Source organism: Suncus etruscus, chromosome 12 (genome assembly GCF_024139225.1).
Source record: "Suncus etruscus isolate mSunEtr1 chromosome 12, mSunEtr1.pri.cur, whole genome shotgun sequence".
Lineage (NCBI taxonomy): Eukaryota > Metazoa > Chordata > Mammalia > Eulipotyphla > Soricidae > Suncus > Suncus etruscus.
In genome coordinates this window covers 64646941-64663881 of record NC_064859.1, presented here as the reverse complement: position 1 = coordinate 64663881, position 16941 = coordinate 64646941, and the positions used below count along the sequence as shown (strand labels likewise).

General features: G+C 52.2%; 1 protein-coding gene across 1 annotated transcript in view; it reads right to left on the bottom strand.

Annotated features, from left to right (window-relative positions):
- The window catches only part of TET3 (tet methylcytosine dioxygenase 3), a 112027-nt gene extending 98745 nt beyond the window's left edge, over positions 1-13282 (bottom strand). The window contains exon 1 of the mRNA XM_049784391.1: positions 12965-13282. Coding sequence (XP_049640348.1) covers positions 12965-13282 — 318 coding nt within the window. The remainder of the gene's footprint in view (positions 1-12964) is intronic.
- Between the last annotated feature and the right edge of the window lie 3659 nt (positions 13283-16941).

Here is a 16941-nt window from a genome sequence, read left to right as displayed (position 1 = left end):
GTTCTCACCTCCACCTGCCTCCTCTAGAGTGGCCAGAGGGGAGAGGGCCATGACTATCCTAAATGAGGTCACTGCCCCACAGGGCTCGACTTCAACACTCACTTCAAGTCTGATTTCCTTCAGGAAGCCTTCTCAGGTTTCTCCAGCCCAGAGCCAGCTGACAGCACCTCCAAGTCTCACATTTGTGGCCAGAATGACTCAAGTCATGACTCTCCAAAGTCCCTGCAGAGTTCTGACCAACATTTTGTGACACATGACAAGCATTTGGGATTCACTGTGAGGGAAATCTGTGACCTCCTTCCTTCCCCTCTCCAACGCACAAAGAAACCTTATGCACACACACATACCCCTCCACCTTCAGAGCCTACGTTCAAAGTCCCTGGTGTCCACGCATCAATTTCCACCCAAGTAATTGCAGCCCATCACACACACATCATCCCCTATATTTGAAACTCTTCACGGTTGTCATGGGAACTGCCTGTGCCTTCATTCACTGATCAGGCCTCACAATTAGCTTTGGCAGCGGAAGTCTGTGTCAACAGAAAATCTCAAAGGGAGGAGGAAGCTGAGGAGGAAGAACAGCAGTAGGAAGAGGGAAAAAAGTGCTCCTCCCTGGAGAAGCTATAGAACAAGACTGATCTCAAGCAGCCAGCTAGCTCTAAGGGATGCTCAATGCCAGCAGCGGCTCTGCCTGCAGTGCCCACTCCGACAAAGAGAATATATGTGGGGAACCCAGGTGAACAGAGAGCCGCTGAGGTCCTGCCCACACCCTGAGCGCACTGCTAAATGCACAGAAAGTCCTATGTTCTATGAACCTCACCAACATCTCCCCTCTCTAAACATGACCACCAGACCATCTAAGACCACCAAACAATCCAGGACCTGAGGGAATGACAAATGTCATTAAGAAGACCAGGGATGCTGGATGAGGCAGTTCAAGACTTGAGGCAGCCTAATAGATTTCCAAGACAAGCACAAAGCCTGAGGCTCTGGGAATAAGCCCAGCGAGTGCCCAGAAGTCTGATTCCTTCCACAAGCAGAGTATCTGAGGAGCTTGACTACACACCTGGATGCCAGGTATACACTTGCCTTCTCTTCCTCCTCCAAGCCATCTTCAGCTCTCATTACATTGCAATTCTCAGAACATGCTCCTTCCCCTCTCCTCCAGCGCCTGGGGACCCACAGGTGACTGAGGCCAGTCCCTTTCCTGGGGGCACCCCCCTCAGCAGCCCTGGCAGACTGCACTGTAATTGTTTGTTTCCATGCTGCCTCCCTCCCCAGAGTGTGAGCTCATTAAGGACAGAGTTAATGCTGCCTTCACTCCCCTTTACGCTCAGGCTCAGCGTGGCGCCTGGCGCAGACAGTCTCAGCTGAGATACGCTGAATATCTTGTGGGAAGGCAACACACGGGTTGTGTCCTGCCTCCCAGAGACTGCAGCCACGCAGCCGCAGCCAGAGCAAAGGAACCCTGCAAGTCCTGAGCTGGAGGAACAACTCCGAGAAGGCATTCCTGAGGCCAGAGCGATGGCGAAGCGATAGGGCGTTTGCCTTGCACGTGGCTGACCCAGGATGGACCTTCAATCCCTGGGTGTCCCATATGGTCCCTCAAGCCAGGAGCAATTTCTAAGCATGTAGCCAGGAGTAACCTTTGAGCGTCACCAGGTGTGGCCCAAAAATAATGAATGAATGAGTGAATGAATGAATGAATGAATGAATGAATAAATAAATAAATAAATAAAATGAAGGCATTTCTTCTTCTCACCCTCCCAGCATTCAGCACCGGTATGTCTGCACCCACAGAAGTCCTGCAACCACTCATCACAGAGCAGCGAACTCGAACAAACCAGACACGGTCCTCTGGGGTGGGGTGGGGGGAACCCACCATCCCACTCTCTTCTGGGGCTCCAAGGTCACTGCCAGCACTGCCAGCATTAACCAGGAAACTGAGGCGGCCAGAGCTCATCCTCCAGAAGGCAGAGCCAGCAATAAAGTCAGACAGTCAGGAGAGGAGGATCACTCTACAAGCCTCCCCAAAAGAAAGGCTCAGAAGTGGAATGAAGAAGCAAAGGACCTTTCTTCTTGTTTTTCACCATAATCTCTACACTCCTTACTCGGATTTCCTTTGGCAGGAATCAGTAGGACAGGTGGGGGGCTAGGCAGACCAGCTACTAAGTCTCCCAAAGAAAACTCCACTTTATTTGGAAAACCTCTTACTTTATCCAAGTGGGAGGTACATTTTCCTGTCCACCATCTCCCAGCCTGGGTGTAGGGAAGCAGGGGAGGTGGCCAAATTAAGCAGCAGGGGAACAGAACTACTGGAAGTGGGCAAGTACCCCCGACTAGTCTGTGTCCCGGAAGTCTGGCCAGAGACTCCAGCCTGGTCTCCCAAGGGAATAAAAACCAGGTTATCAGGATTTCTTATGCAAGTGAGGAGTCCAGGTCACAGAGAAGTGTGTCCAGTCCAGCTGAGCCTGCAACCTTTCCCTGCACAGACACTCAGGCAGAGGATAAAGGCCTTGGAACTCCACAGGCTCATCAGAAACAGTCTGAGACAGAACATGAGAAAGATAAGGCACCTGGGTTGCATACAGCTAAGCCGGGTTCTATCTCTGGTGCCACATATGGTCCCCTGACACTGCCAGAAGAGAACCCCAAGTACACCTGAGGTCTGGCAATGAAACAAACAAATAAACAGGATCCCTTCTCACTTCGTGGCATCCTACCTACAACCCTCAAAAGAAAGACAGGGAATGGAACTTTAGTGACAACTCCCAAGACCTGAGCTTCCAACCATCCCATCCCTATTCTGCCCTTTACGGAATGAGAGCCCTGAGGCTGAGAGTGGGGTGACTAAGGCAAGATCCATGCAGAAGAGTCAGTGTGGGGCCAGAAGTAAACAAGCATAAAGTTCATCAAAGCTGTAAGTCATTGGGAGAGGCCACTCACCCTTCTGGGAGCTTCTAAGCCAGCATGTGGGTACTGGATCCTGTTTACTAAGAGCAGGTAATTAAAACAATGCCCAGAGCTCAGGGAGGGGCCATGAGTCTGTTGGTGAGTTAGAACCAGGAGAACACTTTCTCTGAGGAATGCGCACCTTCATGGGGTGGGAATAGGGCCCCTAGCCCCCAAAATTCTGACAACAACTAACCCAGACAGCTCTTGCCCTACCCCAAAGATGGGCCTCAGAGAAACCACTCAGAAGTATGCCTGTGTAGTTCTGCAGATCAGAGCAATAGAATCTTCCATGATTCTGTCCCCAGCACAAGCCAAAACAAGAGCTTTGTTATTGAACTTTGAAAAGCAGCTAGGTAAAAGCACTTGTTTTATTGAAAGGAAGCTTTTTTAAAGCCCTACAATATTGAACTGAAACAAACTCCTGATTGGAGGTGATCACAGATCTTGTGATTGAAGTGCATCTAAACAATAGGTATTCAATAAGACAGTGTCCAACCAAGCACAGGTCACTTCGTTTTTCTTCCCTGGCTTTCTCTCTTCTGCTTTCCCCCAACCCAACCCCACACTGCCCCATATTCCTCTTCCTCCCTGTCTCCTGTTGCACTCCTAAGTCATTTCATTCCCTGCTTCCACCCCAGTCTAAATCATTTGCTCCTCCAAGAAAAAAAGATGTCATTAGCAATATTCATTTCCAATTTTCCTATCACTTCACAAACTGCTCCTAAACAGTTCCAGTGTTTTTAATCCTGATATATTCAGTTCTCACCTCAGCAGTTACTTTGTTCTTCTAAAATCTGAGGGAGGTTACGGTCCAACACAGTCTAGTAGATGTTACAGTTATATACTCTACTGAATTTAATTTTAAGTTAATTTAAATGTAAATAGCTGGGTCAAAAAGTACAGGCATGAACTGATTGGTATACAGCGTATACCAGTTCCATTCCTCATCCCACAGGGTCCTGAGCCCTGCTGGGAGAGATCCATGGGCACAGAGCCAGGAATAATAAGCCCTGAGCACAATCAAGTGTAGCCCCAAAACCAAAGAAATAAGTTTAAATCGCTAATGGTTACCATATTGGCCAGCTCAAAGCACACTCTTTAAATTTGGGGCAGGTGTAGAAACTCTTTGGCATCTGCTGAAGCTTACAACTAGAAGTGTACAAAACCTAGGGGCCAGAGAGATAGCATGAGGGTAGTGCATTTGCCTTGCATGCAGAAGGACGGTGGTTTGAATCCCGGCATCCCATATGGTCCCCTGAGCCTGCCAAGAGCGATTTCTGAGTTTAGAGCCAGGAGAAACCCCTGAGCGCTGCCAGGTGTGACCCAAAAACAAAACAAAGAAAAAAAAAAAAGAAAAAGAAAAAAAAAAGAATACAAAACCCCAGTGAGCCACACATTCAAGTGTGCAAGCACCACAAATATGTGTGTGAGATCCCTGGTCATTGTAGCAAAGGAAGGGGAGGGTGGGAGGAATCAGTCTGCTAAAAACAGAAAAATAGATACCAAGTTTATGTTTCATTTATATGTGGAATATAAATAAATCCTTAGACAATATATAATAATGGTTTTTGTTCATTTGTTTTTGTTTTGGGGCCACACCCGGCGGTGCTCAGGGGTTTATTCCTGGCTCTGTGCTCAGAAATTGCTCCTGGCAGGCTCAGGGGACCACATGGGATGCTGGGGATCAAACCCAGGTCTGTCCTGCCACTGTGCTATTGCTCCAGCCCCTGACATTATAATAATGGTTACCAGGAGTGAAAGGAGATGGAGGAAGAAAAGTAAAAGGAACTCAGTCTGTGAATGGGAATGAAACTTTTGGTGGCAATAACAAAGTGTACATTCAAAGTAATGCTATACACCTACAAGGTAAAGTTTTTGAAAAAGTCTACTATTAATGGAGAGATGGTACAGCAGATAAAGTACACTGTCTTGCATGTGGTCAACCCCAGTTCTGTTCCCAGTACCACATATGGTGTCCCAAACACATTGTCAGAAGTGATCCCTGAATATAGATCCAGAAGTGAGCCCTAAGTACCAGCAGACATAGTCCAATATATAATAAAATAAATAAGTGATGGATATTTCCTCTGAAAAAAACCAGCCCTAAACCCCAGACATTTGAATGAAGTTTTTAAGAATATTCAGAGCATTACACAGGTCTTGATAAAAGATGAAATTTAGGGGCCGGAGAGATAGCACAGCGGTAAGGCATTTGCCTTAAACGCAGAAGGATGGTGGCTCAAATCCCAGCATCCCATATGGTCCCCCGAGCCTGCCAGGAGTGATTTCTGAGTGTAGAGCCAAGAGTAACCCCTGAGCACTGCTGGGTGTGACCCAAAAACCAAAAAAAAAAAAAAAGAAGTTTAGAACTTAACCAAAAAAACTTACTTAGTCTAAGAGACATCTCTTCTGCAAGCATCTAAGAAATATGAACATTAGAATTTGCATAGTCTCAGCGAGAGACCACCAAGATACCCCTCCCTCCTAATAGTGCCCTTGCAACATGGTGCCCTTGCACTTCCAAGCGACGCTCGTTTTAAAGCAGCTGTAAATGCTAGACAATTATTTTCTTGAACATGGATCCAGTCTACATACTTCTAACTTCCACCCACTAATAAAAGTCTCTCACCTTTTCTGGCACACATAAAACTCCCTTTTCCCCACAAAATGCCTTAACTTGCCCCCATTCCTGTCGTATCTTCTAAGAAGAAACATCCTTCATCCTTCAGTGGACCAGAAATGGTCACATTCCCTCAGTACATTCCAGCTTTGCCACTTGCCAGAAAGCCCAGGGTTCTTACTTGTGTATCTATTTGTTTTTAAAAAGCAAATACAGGCCTTTGGGTTTACCCTAATTAAACTCAATCAAATTTGGGTTGGGGCCAGTGGTCACAGGCTGTCCTAGTTTCCTTTATCCAACTAAATAGCTTTGCCATCCCCAAATCTAGCAAAACTCTTAAGCTACATCTTTGAAAGGGAGACACATCACTTCTTCATAAGCCTTCAGACCCTTCCCTGAGACACAGTAGTCTGTGGATATGTCCCTCTTAACTACCACCAGCTGCCAGGTACTGAACACCAAATGCCTTCTGAATGCTCTCTCCTAATTCCTCATGGCATAGGTTTTTAGGGGGCTTAATTAACTCACAAGATTAGAAGGTAATGAATTAGAAAAAAAAGAATAAACACAGGGTCAGTTTCAACATCTTGTCTGTCTCTGGCAGACAGGGAGAAAAACTGAGCTGAATTATCCTTCCTACCCTGCTATTTCTGTCACCTTTTCCGTGGCCCACACACCCTTTCTTCAGGTCATGAAGATGCTGGACACCAGTTCCCCAAACTTAAGAGTATCAAAGTGACATCAGATCTAGTTCAAGCACCAATTTGGATTTGGTAACAGGGATTCAGATTCTGCCAGGTGGCTGTTACTATGAGTCAAGCACTAATCAGCAAGCTGAATTTACAGCTGTGAACCAATTGGGATCCAGACTAAACTGGGAAGGGAAGAATGAGTGCTTATCACCCTAGACACCTACCAAAACCTATGTGGTCCCACTCCATAGCGGGAGTTTAGAATCTCAGAGGTGGAACCCAGGTCATCTCAATGTGGACACTCTACTACACATAACTGATAAAAACACTGAACAAGACAACTGATAATTCTCTTCAAGTTAAGCCTTCTCTCCAAGAAGACCTAAAATCAAAAACTGGCCTCTGACTCACCCAAATGATACTGTCACTTGGTTGCAGTATTAGTCAAACTGGGCTACTTAATATAAAACTAGAGGGACCCCAAAAACTCACCATCTGTCTGTCATCTCACCATCTGCCTTAGAACTATCAAAAGTTGGGGCCAGAGAGATAGCATGGAGGTAGGGCGTTTTCCTTGCATGCAGAAAGTTGGTGGTTCAAATCCCGGCATCCCATATGGTTTCTTGAGCCTGCCAGGAGCGATTTCTGAGCATAGAGCCAGGAGTAACCCCTTGGTGCTGCCGGGTGTGACCCAAAAAAAAAAAAAAAAAAAAAAAAAAGTTCGGGCCAGAGTGATAGCATAGCGGTAGAGCATTTGATGTGAATGTAGACAACCTGGGACGGACCCAGGTTCAATCCCAGGCATCCCATATGGTCCCCCGAGCCTGTCAGGAGCAATTTCTGAGAATAGAGCCAGAAGTAACTCCTAAATGCCTCTAGGTGTGCCCCCCCTCCAAAAAAATGTAAAAAAGAACTGTCAAAAGCTGTTGAGAGTGTGCATTTGTATATATGTGTGCATAATTTCCTAAATCTTGCAAACATTGAATGTTAGACTGTCTGTGGTCTTTTTCTAAGCATTGCAATTCCTTAAAGTTTCTATTCCACCAGCATATCTGAAGGTGTTGGGGCAGAGAACAGCAAATGACTAAGATAGGGAAGAGCTGGCCCCCATGGAGGACACACACTGCTGTCCTTCCCAGTGGGTGACTCCAATCATAGCCGGGATCCAGCAGCCTAGGTTGAGACTCTGTCATGGTTATACTCCCTGCAGTCAGGAGCTCTCCCCCCCTCTTCCTTTTCCTCCTTGCTGGAAACATACAAAAGCCTTTTATTGTCCTATAGATTTTCCACCAGCCTCAGCACATTCTGACTCCTAGGCTTTCTGACATTCTTCTGAAGGGGACAGACTACTATGGACAGACTACTCTGCTAAGTGGCTCATATACCTGAAGTACATGAAGGAGTTTGCTCATTCCCCTCTTTACTCAGGGTGCCCGGGCAACCTAACAGATGGTTCCGTTCTTACTAGTACAGCCACCACCCTTCTCGGGGCACCATTCAGGCCCATAAACTCAGCACTTCCTCTTTAAGAAGCAAGACTAACTTTTCTTTTTTTTTTTTTTTTTTGGGTCACACCCAGAGGCGCTCAGGGGTTACTCCTGGCTGTAATGCAAGGAACAGAGTGAAAGTACAGCACATAGGCCACTTTCCTTACACACAGCTGACCTAGGTTCGATCAGAAATCGCTCCTGGCAGGTTCGGGGACCATATGGGATGCCGAATTTGAACCACCATGCATCCTGAATTGGATGCGTGTAAGACAAACACCCTATTGCTGTGCTATCTCTCCAGCCCCAAGACTAACTTTTCTTTTAACTAGCTAACTTCCCGTTTATAGTCTGTGGCCATGGGATTAAAAACTTGTGCATCTGAGCAAGAGTTTCCTCAAGTCTGTGGGATGCGCCTCTCCTTGCTCAGCGCAAACGGGAAAGGGGCTCCAGAGGAACATGATCACCATCAACTCTCCCCTTTGTTTCTGGGAGCAGATGTGGCCGGGAGGCATCCCTCCACCCAGCCTGCATCTTTGGGATACAGAGACCAGAATTCATGGGAGATTCTGAGATCACTGAGCAATGCCCCAGCCCAAAGTAGCTGGTCTTGAAACTAAACAAAGGGACTGGAGAGGGCACTTGCTTTGAATGCAGCCAGCGTGGGTTGAATACTGGGCCCACATATGGTCCCCAGAGCACAGAGCTAGGAGTCATCCAAGAGCACTGCCAAGTGTAACCTAAAAAACAGAAGGAGGGGTGCTGGCGAGATGGCACTAGAGGTAAGGAGTCTGCCTTGCAAGTGCTAGCCAAGGAAGGACCGCAGTTCGATCCCCCCCCCCAAGTCCCATATGATCCCCCCAAGCCAGGGGTGATTTCTGAGCGCTTAGCCAGGAGTAACCCCTGAGCATCAAACGGGTGTGGTTCAAAAAACCAAAAAAAAAAAAAAAAAACAGAAGGAGGGGGCCGCCAGAGGGATAGCACAACGGTAAGGCATTTGCCTTGCACGCAGCCAATCCAAGACGGATGGTGATTCGAATACCAGCAGTCCATATGATCCCCCGTACCTGCCAGGAGCGATTTCTCAGCAAAGAGCCAGGAGTAACCCCTGATCACGCCAGGTCTAACCCAAAAACAAACAAACAAACAAAAAAACAGAAGGAGGAAAAACGTGGCAGAGATCTGTATCAACCACTAAGCTCACTCAGCTGTGGGCAAGGCTGAGTTTCACACCAGCTAGAGCAGCAATTCTCAACTGGGGCTCCTAGGACAGTCCAAGAGGGCCATAGGTGAACCTAGTGTTAATGGACAGATTACAGCACCAGACTAGGGACAGAAGATGAAAACACAGAAAAAGACTGAGAAGCACTGGTGCAGATGATAGCATAGGTGCTATGATAGTTCCACAACTTAGACATCATTAAGGTTCTCTGACCCTCCCTAACAGGCTGGCCCAGGGCCACCCAATTGCAGTTCCTGACTAACTCCCCATGCTCTAGTAAAAAGTCTAGCAAACAATTTCCCAGCCCCCACAGCTCCACAATTCTTTTATGAACCAGCCAGGGGGAACTCTTGAAACACACTTAATTTGCATTACATTTTGGGTGGTTGAGGGGGGTGGGCCACACCCAGTCTTGCTCTCAGGCTGACTCCTGGCTCTGCACTCAGGAATCACTCCTGGCAGGCTCAGGGGGCCAAAGTGAAGCCTTTTCAAAAGGATAGAGAAAAATCTATGCCCTACTGTGTGTGCCAGTTCTGAAAACACACTTTATCTCAATCCTCACAATAAACCTGCCAAGGAGGCTGACTGTGTCTGACATAGGAGGAAAGGGATTGCTCAGGAGCAAGTGGCAGAGAACTACTGACTGGGCTTCTGAGACCTGCAGCTACCAAATTCTCCAGATGCCTAGTCATACTCACATTCAAAGAAAGTGAGAAAGGCTGGAGTACACAGGGGTAGGACATTTGCCTTGCGCGTGGTAGACTAGGGTTCAAATCCCAGCAGATTCTTTATGATCCTCCAAGCCTCTAGGGGTGATTTCTGAGTGCAGAGTCAGGGGCCAGCTTGATTGTGACCCCAAAACAAAACAAACAAACAAAAACAAAGAAGGTGAGAATAGCCAGCCTCCAACGGAGGCCCTCCTAGCACTGACTGATAAGACCCAAAGATGGAAACAGCCCATCCTCAGTGCCCATCCTGGTCCCTGGAAGGTCTCCAGTCCACTGCTGCATTTCTGTTTCCAAGTACTAGGACTCCCACCATATTGGCTACCCTACTGAGAGAAGTCAGGAACCATGAGGGAAGGCAAACAACCCAAGTGAGAACCCCTGCTTTGGGATGACACAAAGCAGCAGACAAGAAAGCTGAAGGAGGTGGGAATGGAGGGAAGAAAATGGGACCCCAATGAGGAAGCCCAGTGAGGTTTGTGGAGTGTTGTGTCCTTCCCCACCTGAGGAATCAGTCCACATTCTAAAGTTTAACTCCTGAACTGTAAACTAGAGCAAACCAGAGAAAATGCAGACAGCAGAAATGTGTCTCTTCCCTTCCCAGAACAAGTTCCCTCTGCTACATGACTCAGAAGTAGCATTTTCACTGGGCTGCCAGGGCAACTGGCTAATGGTTAAGAGATCCCAGCCAGTGGTGTTAGGGTTGCTAGTAAATACAGGTCTGATCTAGGAACTTCTCCACCAGAGACCCTAGTTTTTTTGTTTGGGGGCACATCTGGCTGTACTCTGAGCTCACAAGGATCTGCACAAGGATCAGCAGACCCTATAAAATACTTGGGATTGAACCTGGGTCAGCATGTGCAAGGTAAATGCCCTACCCACTGAACTATCGCTCCAGCCCCAGACAGAGCCTCTAGGACAGGTCAGCCCTGTGAGAGCTGTGCTCATTAAAGAGTGTGGCCTGGACAGTAAGTCCACATGACTAGTAAAAAGCAGTATCATCATCAATTTGTGGAGACTGACACTATCTATTTTGTGTTTTATCAAGACTTAAAAGAACAGATTTACTTTCTTCTATCCACACCTCTCTTTCCTACAGGTCAGCATATTCTACACACCACGTAAAAATAACCTGCCCTAAGAACAAAATACTGCTCTATAGGTTAAAGAAAATGAGTACTAAGGAAAAAGCTGATTTCGCTGTCCTCTTTCCATCATTTCTCCAGAATATGAGCCAACACTCTCATGAGCCAGTTTTTAGGCCTTCTTTCCTGGGACACCCCAGGATGCCAATAGCATCTTCCCTGACCCTGGGAGTCCAATGGGGCAGCCAGATATGACAGAGTCCATGGTGTGGAGACAGCTCCCAACACATGAATCTCTAAGCCTTGGCCAACCAAGACTTCCCAAATCTTAACCATGACTACCTGGCTGCCCAGACCAGCATTCTCCACAGAAGGACAATCCTAACCCTAACCCTGGCCTCACTCCCAGCCTCTTTCATGCAGGCATGCTCTCTTCATTGCCAACAGAAGACTTTCCGCCTGGTTCCTGGGGTCACAGGCTCAGGAGCATACATTCCAAAAAGCCAAACTCCCTGACCTATAGGTTTGACTGTGGAGTGACAACACAACAGGGTAGAGGGGTGCAGGTGAGAAGGAAGTCAGGAACTCAGCGTTACAAAGCAGATAGGTCCTCCTCGCATCAGAACACCAAGCAGCAAAGAGGAACACTCCCCTGACCCTACCCTCCATTTAGAAATGGCCCTGGGGACAATGGACCAACAGGTTGCCAAGTCTCCCAATACCAGTGACCCAAAGGGTCCAGACAATGCTTCCCAGTCTGAGGCAGGACCCTGCATAATACAACACAGGTGTTTGTTATTAAGTAGGAAAGGTGGACGAAGAGCATCACACCTGAGGTCCCTGGACCATATTGGACAGCCTCACAGAGAATGAACTAGATAGAGATGGCGAGAAAGGGTCGGAATGGCCCAACAACAGCCACAGCCCTGCCCCCCAAAAGGCGCTGTCACCGCTACCACAGGCCCACAGCCCCGTCAAGCTCCGCAAGTTCTCAGCTCAGCGATCATGGCAACGCAGAGTGGAAGCCGCCAGCACATCCAAGCCACAGGTGCGCGAACCCGCAGCAACACAGCGGCAGCTCTCAGCTCAGCTGTAGAGGGCTTCAAAGGCCATCAAGCACAAACCCTCTGTTTCCCTGGGGAGAAGACAGGCCCAGAGAGAGGAGCCTGAGTTGTCAGAGCCTGTAGACAAATCAGTGGCAGAGCCAAGAGCCCCATGGACAGCGCAGGCCTCCGTCTCTGTCCAGCACCAGTTCCGCTGCCTGGAGCGACCTCAGCCGCTACACGCTCCCCCTGCGCTACTCCACTCCACGAGTCCCTATTTCTGGCAATTCTCTGCTGTCTCAGCTGCCACCAACCTCGTGCTGGCAGTCTGCCTCCAGAATGCGAGATGACCCAAGCAGGGTCACTGCCTCCCTTCTTCCCACTCGTCCACAACCCGTCTTTACCTCGATCCCTCCTTCCCTCCTTCCGTGCATGGCCCCTAACTCCAAATAAGGCGTCCTCTCCCTGAGGCGGACAGTGGGGCAGAAGCACCTCGTTCATTCATTCATTTAGCTAGTATCTAGACGCTTACTACTGTCTAGGAACGAAGCCAGGTCCTGCAAACAGAGACAAACACCAGCCTTTGACCTCAGAACTACTCTATTCAGTAGGGGAATCCAAAAATCACCGATTTCTCATTAAACTCCCAGGAACTATCAACTGGCTCGCTCAGCGGTCATTTTCCAGAAAAGATAACGGGATCCAGGAGAAGATTTAGGGAAAGAAACATCCCACTCGGGGCAAGCAAACTACCCTTCACTCCCAGTCTCCTCAAATCCACCCATCCTTCACTTGACACCCCAGGTCTGGACACATGCATCGATGTGACCTTGAAAACGACACTGAAAGCTTCACACAGGACAAGAAGCTTCCAGAGATTAAACTTGGTATCAATGTCCTGCGCTAAACGCACACATCAGAGAGCAGAGCGCCAGCTCAGAGCCTTCCAAGCCTGGCGCACTCGCTGTCAAGACTGCCGCCTAGGCAAAGGAGCACAATTCAACTTCCAAGGCCACCCCTCCTCTTCCAGGCCCCTCAGCATGGGTCCAGGAGGATTCCAGCATCCCAGACCAGTCTCCTGAGTACGCAGGGCCCTCTAGGAAAGGCAAGGGCGGCCCAGCCCGCTCTAGCTTACCTCTTGGAGAAGTCCCACTTTCTTCTTGAGCACCTCACACTTGCGCAGCTTACAGATCTGATGTGTGCGGCGGTTGGTACAGCTGGTGCAAGCCCCGCAATTTTCTAGCCTTCGGCAGGGCTCACAAGTCCCGCACCTTTTCCTCTTCTTTCGCCCATCTCCACCCCCTCCTCCTCCTCCTCCTCGGAGTTGGGAGTCACTTGCAGCCACTGGGAGGCCTGGGCCCTGGAAGCCCCCTACCATCACCTGGCCCTGCGGGAAGTCATAAAGGCTAGGCAGGTCTGGCTGAACGGCCAGAGGCACCTGAAATTGGCTCATGATGGAGCGGGAGCAAGGGGCATAAGTGCCCGGGCAGAGCCACCGTCCCGCTGCCTGCCTGCCTGCCAAGGCCACCAACAGGTCTTTCTCTCCTAAAAAGCAATCAAGAGTGTAGAAAGGGTGAAGATGAGTAACTTCCTGTTCCAAGAGGCACCTCTGGTCCACCCGATCTGTTCTTCACCTCTGCAGCAGTCTCTCGGGGTTCAGTCTGGGGTCACTATGGAGGCCCAGAACCTGGAGGAGCAGCAGGACGGCGGTGGTGACAACAGCCGTGCCCAGGGAAGGGATCATCTTGGCTGGGTGGGCTCTTCAGCCTCACCTACCCAGGGCCCAGGCATGAGATGAGGTGTGTTATGGGGCGCTCTGGAAGAGCGTGAGGCTATGCCCAGGCAGCACCGCCTGTAAGACAGACACACAGACACACAGAAGAAGAAATGCATCACTCATGGGGGGGGGCCCCCAGGGGACAACTTTCATATATCACCTCATCTCTTCCTGCTTCTAGAGATTAAAAAAAAAATAAATGAGAAGAAAAAGGAGGAGGGTGGAGGTGAGAAGGGGTTTGCCCAATGAAGTCATGCCCCAGGAGTCTGCCTCAGGGAGGCCAGGGCACCATCACCACAGGGGGCCCTGCATCTGAGGCAAGTGGGGAGGACGTCCCCCCAACCCACAAACACTTTGGAGGGGTGTGGGGGGGTGTGTTGTTGGTGGTTCAAGTGGGTTTCCAAGAAAGTTGTCCTCCTGAGAGTGAGAGAGAGAGAGAATTTCCTCGGAATTCCCACACAACAAGCCTTTACACACGAGGGGCCCCCCAGCAGCAACCCAGGGAGAGCAGCCGCTTTGCCCTCAAAAGTTTGAGGGGGGAAAAAAAAAACCTTCCCACAGGGGCGGCGGCGGCATTGCACACCCGTCCGTCCCCCCCACTCCTGCTCGCTCTGGAGCCGCCCCGGCTGTGAGGGGGAAGCAGAGAGTGCGCGCACCCAGGGAGAGAGACAGAGAGAGACAGAGAGAGAGAGCCCGCGCCGGGCAGCCGGGGTGGGAGGTGGGGGTGCAGAAGGGGGGAGAGCGGCGCCCGTCGCGCGCGCGCGCTGCTGCTCGCTCGCGCTGCACCGGGAGGGGGGTGCGGGAGGGGGGGCGCGCGCTCGCGCCGGCGGCCGGGACACTCTCGCTCTCTCTCTCTCTCTCTTGCTCTCGCTCGCGCGCGCGCGCCTCCGCTCACTCGGGCTCTCTCCTTTGTTCTGAGGCCTCGCAGCGGCTCTCCGCTCCGGAGGCCCCCGCCCCGCCTCGCTGCACCGCGCGACCCGGGCGCGCGCCCCCCCCCACGCACGGCCCCCGGGGGGGCCATGTGTCCCCCACACACGCACATACCCACGCTACAAAAGTCATTTCGCGGGAGCCCCCCCGAAGGGCCCCCCCCAACGCCGCGCGCCGGCCCCTCCCTACCCCCCCTCCCTGCCCCCCACACCGGCTGCACCGACCGACCGACCGACCGACCGACAGAACCCGGACCGACCCTGCCCGCTGGCGCCTCGGGGCGGAGCGCCACAAGTGGGGCAAAGTTGCCGTGGCCGCCCGGAGAGGAGAAGCCGAGCCAAGCCGAGCCCAGCCCGGCCCGGCCACAGGCTCACTCACTAGGCAGGCGCGCGCGCTCCGGGCCCCCACGCCCGCCCCCGCCCAGCCCGTGCAGGGCGATTGCGGGGACGAAGGCAGACGGGAGCGGACGGAGAGCAGGGCAGGGGACGAAGGCAGAAGGCAGCGGCGGCCCGCCAGCCGCACCGAGCAGCCAAGGAGGCGGCCACGGGACTCCCCCGCCCCCCGCGCGCCGCGCACGTGCTCGCCCGGGGACTCCCCCCCGCCACCGGGAGGGCGCCGCACGTGCGGCCCCGCCGCCCCCCTCCCCGGGCCGGGGCGAAGAAGAAGGGGGGACCCCGGGCCCCGGGAGGGGAGCGAGAGAGGGAGGGCATGCAATAATGGACCGGGAAGCTGGCAGTGGGGAGTGCGGGGTGCATGGGCCCGGCCCGGCCCGGCTCGGAAGGCCTTTTGCACCTGCAGCAGTAACAGCCACACAACACACACACACCCCCAACCCCGCAGGTCCTCCCTACTTTGCACCCCGCCTGGCCTTCTTAGAGGGTGTGAATGCACTCCCCTCTTTCTCTCTCTCTCTCTCTCTCTGCCAGTCCTCCCGCTCCTTCCTAGGCCGCCCGCCCACCACCCGAGTGTGGGCCGCGCGGGCCGGGGTGGGGTGAGGTGGGGTGGGGCACGCGGACCTTCCTAGTCTATATAGCCCCCCCCAACCCGGGGACTGACTGAGTCGGTCTAGGTGTCCCCCCACTTTCTGCCAGCCATCCCTTCCTTCCCCTCCTTGCGGGGCTCCCAGGCACGATCTGGGAAGCCCCCCACGATTGTCCCGAGTCTCCCCACCTCTCCTCCGGGGGATCTGACTGAGTCGGTCTGTACCTGCCAGCCACTCCCTCTCTCATCCTCTCTCTCTCTGGCGGGGACCCTCCCCCGCACGATCTGGGGAGCCCCCCCTCACGATCGTCCCACCCTATCCCCTACCCCCCCACCCCGAGCTCCGGGCTGCTACCGCGCTTTGTGGTTCCCCCCAGCCCAGCAGGACAATGAGGGGAAAAGCAATCGCGCTGTTTGCGTACCGACTCAGTCCTGGCCGCAGAAAAAACGGGGGGAGCCCTCTTGGGGTGTCGGGCACAGGCGGCCGAGAGGAGATTCTTCCCCCCCCCCCGGGGTCACGGTGATCGCCCTGCCCTGGCACAACCCCAAGGCCCTGCCATCGTCGGCTGGCTTCCCCTGCACCGCGCTCGCTCGGTTCTTTTCGTCGTCGAAAACAAAGACTTAATCCGATCCCCCTCCCGCCCCGCCCTGCCTCCCGAGGAGAGGTGGGAACGAACGAACGAACGAACGAACGGGCCCGGCTCGTCGCGTCGTGGAAGGGGGGGAACGGGAAAGGACACAGCGTTGCATGTATCGTATGTATGCACGGTTCGAATCGTTCCCCGCATTGGCACGCGGGCGCTCACCCGAGCCCTCACAGCCAGCCCCTGGCTGAGAAAAGTCACCCCCGGGCTCTTTTTCCAGGCAGGCAGGCAAGGCAGGGGACAGACAGGGGGCACGGCGGCCCAAGAATAATTCCAAGTTGCTGAGCTGCCCCCATGGACTCTGCTGCTGAGCTGTTGCTGCCTGCTTTCCCTCCCACCACCACCCCCTCCCTCACCTGTTGTGCAGGCCAAGTTGAAATTCCAGGTTAGATGAACTCAGCTCCCACCCTCTGGACTGACTGCCAGGGTGATGGTGCCCCCGTAGCTGCCTTCCATCTACTGGGTTGCCGGGGAGCCAGGGTGGGTCTCTTATACACACACGCCTAATAACACACACGCGCAAGCGGGCAAGTCCTGGCAGAAAACAGCCCACGGGCAGAGACTGGCCAGACCCGTTTTGGGATGTGCTTCACCCCCAACTAGGTGAAGCTTACAACTCAGGCCAGAACTGGGAAAAGAGGAGAGCGTTAGGAGAGGCCGGTTATTTAGAGGAAGGAGGAGGAAAACAACGTAAACTGATCTCAAGTAGAAAGCCCTAGTCGGTAGGGAGAAGCCCTGTGCTGCTTGGAACTTCCTCCTCCAAGGCCACTTTTGACAGCT